Consider the following 6,379-nt stretch of genomic DNA (forward strand, 5'->3'; position numbering starts at 1 on the left):
GCAAACCACTTTGTCATAGCTTCATGGAAAGTGCTGTCATGCTTGCAACCTGACCTGAGAACATGCCTTGCACCATGGGCTCCTGAAGCCATGAGGAACACTTCTGGGAACAAAGGTCCTGCAGAGACAACAGGACAGCTCTGCAAAGCAGCTCAGCCCTTTTAAATTGAATTTAAAAACTAGCTAAAACTAGCCCATGCTATTCAGACAATGTTTTGAAGTGTGCTGTTCTTGTTTGTCAGGAACCAGAACTGTTGCAGCACTTCACAGGGTTGGGTTTTTTGTTTGTTTTTAAATATAATGGGCAGTAAGGCAAGACCTTGGAAAAGAGGGAGAGGCAAACAGAAAGGGCTGGAAACAAGAGGGAAGGAGAAACTACTATGAAAAAGTTAGATGTCTAATGGTCTGCAAGCAGCATTTACATGGCATAACAAAAAATACTACAGATACACGCCATGCAATCTGAGGTGACCTTACCAGGACCTACCACACAACTAAAAGACTCTATGAACACCTCTCTGAATTTCAGAAAACTGACTTTAACAGCAAAACCTCTCCTAGAACTGCTGCCTTTCCTTTAGCTAAAAAAAAAAAAAAAAAAAAAAGTGATAAAATACTATGTGCAAGCCAGCAGCATAAAAACGTTTCTCCTTTTTCAAGTAAGATCTTTTGCTAAAGTAAAAGTTGTCATCTGACTAACCGTAACCTACCTAGCAAGAAATGAGTCACCAGCAGAGCCAGCCCTTTGACCTGCTGGCTTAGTGTGTCATATTAATTGACACTTTAAGTTAGTGACACAAAGCAGGTTTTGGTTAAGCACAAAACCCAGTGTAGCACAGACTTCTGCTCATTTAAATGAGCTCATTTAAATAGCTGATCAGCCCTCTGAACTCGTGGCAGATCTCTCAGGCGCAGAACAGAGCTAGCAGCAACAGGAAGTCATGGCTAGAAATCTCGCACTACCCCAGCTGATATTTTTTACTAGAGCAGGAGCCACATTGTTGCTGTCAAGGCTCTGTTTTCATTAAAGCATTCCTGCTGATTACAACCCAGCTTTGTTTTTCCGTCTTGTTAGTAATCAGCCTATTCGCTGCTGGTTTCCTGTTTTAACAGGGCCCAACTGAAAAGGGTCCTGGCCACGCTCCATGACTGGACCATTGGCTTACTGTTATTTACACCCAGAATAAAGGCCTGTGGACACGATGAGTAGCCCCAGCTGACTTACTAATTTATTTTGTATTAAAAGCAGGCTAGGGCCAGGCTATTTTATGTCTCCTCCTAAATACATTTAATCCAAACGAAAACACCTGCTTTTGTAGAACTAAAATTAAAGCAGCACAAATTCATTTGCAGCGAGGTATGCAGAACAACACAAAATCCCATTCCTTCACTTCCTCATGGACACTTAAAAAAGTAGTCTATGCTGTTAATGACCTAAGGACTACATGATCAGCATCCCTTCTTTATAAATTACTTTATCCTCCTGGCTTCCCAGATGAACTCATATACATGATTGAATGCACCGATGCATTGTGCCACAGCCCAAAGACTTTACAGGTCCTCCCGGTAATCAGCTCAGGGAAGATTACAGCTAGGATCTGGAGTCTGGGCTCAACACCCAAACGTTAGTTAACAGCTTGAAAAACTTGAGTAAAAGTACAGTGATGACTAAAGCTGATTTCAAAACAAACCACTGCCACTTAAAAAGGTATGCTGAAATACTTTTGAGGGGGAGGACAAAGTATTTAGAGAGGCTGAGACAAATGAAATGGAAGTTAAGCAAATGAAAAAATTTAGGCTATGAGGGGGAAAAGACACCAAAAAAAAACCAAAAAAACAAAACAAAAAAAAAAACTATCCCATTGTGTCGAGGAAGAGCTTCACAGAGGAAGTGGCAGAAACCAATTGTTATTCAAAAGAGGACAAAGTATACCACAAGGAACAATCTCTGCCCTCCAGAGAGGGGATGGACAAAAATCACCTTAAAGAACTTCCCACCCCTCAGGGTTCTCTGAATTTCTTCAGTAAGATTTTTTTTTTATGAGCACTGGTAAACAGAACCAGTTCCTATCCAAGCCCCTGATCCTGTTGTAACCAAGTTCAGTAAGATTCTTCACATGTATAAACTTGAGCACATGCCTTTTCGAGACTGTGTTCTAAATCAGCTCATTAGCAAGCCAAGTAGGTTCCGTGTGACTGCTATCACGTTATTATTTGTAAATTAAACTATCCATAGAAGAGTCCTGAAGTTTAAATCCAGTCTGCTAGCTTTAAAAAAAACTACAAAAACAAACAAAAAAAACCTCAACAAAACTAACCAACAACAAAAAATACAGCATCACACACACAAAAAAATTGAACTCAACACACATACCAAAAAATCTAACTAAAATGTAATGCAAATTTAAAAATCAACCAGAAAAATACGTTAGTTTAAAATTATAAGTAGCAAAAAACTACAAGGATACAGCAGGGAATTTCCAAAGGAAAAAAAAAAACCACTACCTCTTTCCTCTGAATGAGTTTCATAACTGAGGAACCAGCCTATTTGTTTTCCTCTGTACTTTATACTTTACAGCTTGCACTCTATTACTTCTAAAGCAACTACACTTGGCTGTACTATACTTTTTTTCCTCTAAACGGGATTTTTCTAGGAGTGCAAGCAAGAAATCTGAAACAAAGTCACGCTTTGAAACTTCTTGAATGAGCTTCAAATGCCAGGAGGTCACAAATAAGTACAAGCCCAACCTTTATTAAAACAAAGGCACCCTAGCCCTAACATCTTTTTAAAAGTTTCTGCCTTTGTCTCCTCACCTTTTAATTTGTGCCACGCAAACCCCAGGCCCATGGCCCCTCTCAAAAGTTCTCCCTCCCGCCTGTCACCTTTCATTGTTTCCATTGTTTCAGCCCAGGATTTGCAATCCTCAAAGCAGAGCTTACACACACACACACACACACTCTTAGACACAAAGCCCTACACATGCATACCTAGAAACTACGTCAGCGTTTTCCACACGCATTTATTTCGGGGGTGGCAAGAACAACAGTTGAAAGTGCAGGGAGTTTGGTATTACACCAACCAGCAGCTGCCCTCGGGGAGAGAAGTCTGAACAATGGAAGCAACAGCAGACAGGAAACCAGCTCACCACTGCTGTGCAAATAGGCAGCATAGGAATGTCCTAAAAATAACTGGGCTGAATTAATTCAGCGAAACTATAAAAGAGGTGGGGGGAAACAAACCACAAACTGCTTCCAACAGCGTGAAGAATCTCGACCTACCTAAGACCCCTGAAACAAGTAAAAGCCAGCGCTGCCGCCGTCCCTGGGCTCAGGGGGGCTGAGCTCGGCGCGCAGCTCTGGCTGTGCCTGGGATCGAGCTCCGCTCCGCTCCCGCGGGACGCTGCGCTCCCCAGCAACACCCTGCCTGCTCTTTAAACTTCGCCTTTGTGGCTCAGTTCCCTTTGTGTGCGCTCCTCTTAGCCGAGTGGCACGTCGAAAAAAAAAAAAAACAAAAACAACCCAAAAACTTCTGACGAGGGCTACAAACCATATTAGTACACACCATGTCTGCAGCAGCCCAATGATTTCACGAACTACATATGCATTAATTGCTCCAAGGGTACTAACAATGAGAGGCTGCTTTACTACGGAGCCGCAGGAATGCATAGTAGGGAAAAACAGCACAACTCTGGAGTACTGAACATGCGCACTGCTCCCCTCTAACCCTCCACTTCGGAGCATTTAATGGTCTTTGAATGCAAAACACCCTTCAGCCACACCGCCGCTGGCAAATCGCAACTGAACAGACACTGCTTTGCTATGAACTTCTTCCCAGCCAGCGCAGGAGCGCTAGATCCGAAAGCGTCTTTGTGGCCAAGCGCTAATTTAAGGGCACTTAAAGCACCACGAGTACGATGAGTAACGATCCTCTAACTGTAAAGTTTGTCTGGAAGTGGACACAAAGAAAACTCAAACAGCCTTATGGCTATGGGGGGGGGGGGGGGGGGGGGGAAGTCTTCTTCCTTTTAACCCCGCGTCAAAACTTTTGTACTTTGCGTTTCGTCCCCCCTGTTTTAAGAGATAAAGGGGATAACAAAAGGCTCCAACTTTCAGGAAAACAAGGTGGTCGAGGGCGCGGAGGGGTTTGAAGCCCTGCCGCCGATCCCCCCCCCCTTCCCCCCCCCCCACGCCTCAAGCCCCACGCTGCCATCCCCGCGAACAAAGAGTTGCCGGACGGCCCCGCTTTCCTCGCCCCAAGTTGGAAAACCATCCCGCACCCTCGTCCCCCCCGCGGGGACGGCGGGGCTCGGTGCGGAAAAACGTTCAAAAGTGTTTTACCGGAGGGCAGGGGCAAGGGGCTCAATGGAGGGGGCGAGAACAAAAGTTGGCGGAGGACACGAGGCGAACGGCTGGACATGTTTTTGACAGGGAGCCAGCGGCGCAGAGAGGCGGCCGCCTCCAAACAACAGCCCCGCATGTTTTGTCTGGGAGCGGAGCATCCACTGCAATCTTCCAGGGGATATAGGCCAGGGGGCGGGGGGGGGGGGGTCACGGGGGACAAAAGGCCGAGAAGGCAAAGGGACTCCGGCTGGCTTAGTGACAGCCCCCCTTCCCCTTTTCACCCCGTCTAGGGGCGCGGGGCACCCCGCTTTGTCCCGGCACCCCGTAACAACTACCTTTTTTACTTTTCATCTTGATCGCGAGGACCGAGCCGATCGCCGGACACCCCACGCACCGACCCAAGTTTGTCTCCCTTCGCCGGACGCTGTTTTCCCCCTTTAAGCTCAACGAGGAGGAGGAGGAGGTCGATGAAAAAAAGAAGAAGCAGCGCCGCGGAGCCAGGCGCCCGGTCACCGGCCGTGCTGCTGTCAGCGGGAGCCGCAGGACTCTGCCTCCCCCGGGGGCTTTCTAGTACGGCCGGGGTGGGCTTCCCTTCCCCCTTCCCTTTGTTCCCTTCTGCTGGCGATTGGCCCCGGCCTGTTAAAGTGAGGAAAGGCACGGGAGAGAAAGGTACACAGCGCCCGCCCTCCCCCACCTCCCCGCAGTGAGTACGGGAGAGTAACCGTGCGCTGCACTGGCACTCGCGGCGGCGGCGGCCGCCTCCTCCTCTCTCCTCCCTCCCCTCCCGGGTGTTGAGGCTCTGTCAGACGGGAGGGGAGGGACCGGCCGGAGCGGGGGGGTGTCCGCCTGTACCCGCTCGCTCATGCACACACAACAGCAGCGGCGGGGGGAGCTCTCCGTGCCTCCCGCTCCCTCGCCTTTCTTCCAAGCAGACGTTTGATCATTAAACTGGAAGGAGGAGAAGGAAGAGGCGGGGGTGGCGGTGGGGGGGAGATTTTGACAGCTGCCCTTGACTAGCCTTCTCCTGTTGCTGCCGGACGAACCACCCACTCCTTCGCGTGAATAGAGGAGAAGAAAGGAGAGTGCGTACGGCAGGGGAAGGAAAGGAGCCCTCCAAAGACCGGCGCCCCCCTCCCGGCTGCCGAACGGCCCGGTGGCGGAGGCTGCTCCCCCCGATCCCCTATAGTGCTGAAGGAGCCCCGCCTGGCCGGCGCTGGCCGCACACACCCCCACCCACCCCCGCGGGGAAGGCGAGCCCCGTTTCTGCGGTTATTTTTACATCAGTTCGTAAAGGTTGTTTTTCTCCCCCTCGACTCCCCCCCTCCTCCCGAGCCCGGTAGATTTTGCTGCGGCACATGATCGCAGCAGTAAAAGAGAGAAGTCTCACAGCTTGACTCATCGCTGTCGGGCGAGCACGCTCTGCAGCAGCAACAGTTTCTTTTCCTCCGGGATGGGAAACGTGACACCCGCCAGCAGCTCGCTCCAGCTTCCCTGGCGAGGTGGAGAGCTTTCACCAGGCACAGGCGGCCTTGACAGCGAGTGCCGACCCTCCCCCCACCGCCCCCTGACAAAACCAGGTGGAAAAAAAAAAAAATCAAAAGTGCTGAGCGCCCAGCCGCGGTGTAAAGTGTCGCGGGCGAAGGTTTCGGCGTGGAAAGGAAAAGAAGCCGCCTGGCCGCGGAACGGGCGTGCGGGCGCGGCGTGCACTTATTCCACGGGAGCGTGTCCGTGTCACTCCCGCACCGGCACGTGCGGGGCTGTTCCCGCCCGGGCAGGCGCGGGGGGCGAGCAGCAGGCGCCTGAAACGGCTGCTGAAATCATGGATTCCTTCGGCAGTGCAGGGATCATTCCCTCCCCACCACCCTACACCCCCCCGGCAGCGCGGGCGTCCGCGCAAATCCGCATTCACTGCACAAGGGAAGCAACAGCGTTTTAGCAGCAAGCCCTCCCCAAGTACCTTGTAACTATTTTTATGTGATGTAATTACAGCGGGAGATAAAACAGCTGTTGTATGCCGAACGGGGGATGTGTGCGGGGG

General features: G+C 50.3%; 1 protein-coding gene across 15 annotated transcripts in view; it reads right to left on the reverse strand.

Annotated features, from left to right (window-relative positions):
- Positions 1–6,050, reverse strand: part of TGIF1 (TGFB induced factor homeobox 1) — a 27,042-nt gene extending 20,992 nt beyond the window's left edge. For 13 of the 15 annotated variants that reach the window (XM_021525238.4, XM_085573769.1, XM_085573777.1 and 10 more), the window contains exon 1: positions 4,677–5,076. In XM_021525238.4, coding sequence (XP_021380913.1) covers positions 4,677–4,692 — 16 coding nt within the window. In that variant the 5' untranslated portion in view covers positions 4,693–5,076. The other 2 variants (XM_085573779.1, XM_021525239.3) reach the window with 2 other exon arrangements.
- Positions 6,051–6,379: the final 329 nt, after the last annotated feature.

The sequence above is a fragment of the Lonchura striata genome, chromosome 2, assembly GCF_050655825.1.
Source record: "Lonchura striata isolate lonStrDom1 chromosome 2, ASM5065582v1, whole genome shotgun sequence".
Lineage (NCBI taxonomy): Eukaryota > Metazoa > Chordata > Aves > Passeriformes > Estrildidae > Lonchura > Lonchura striata.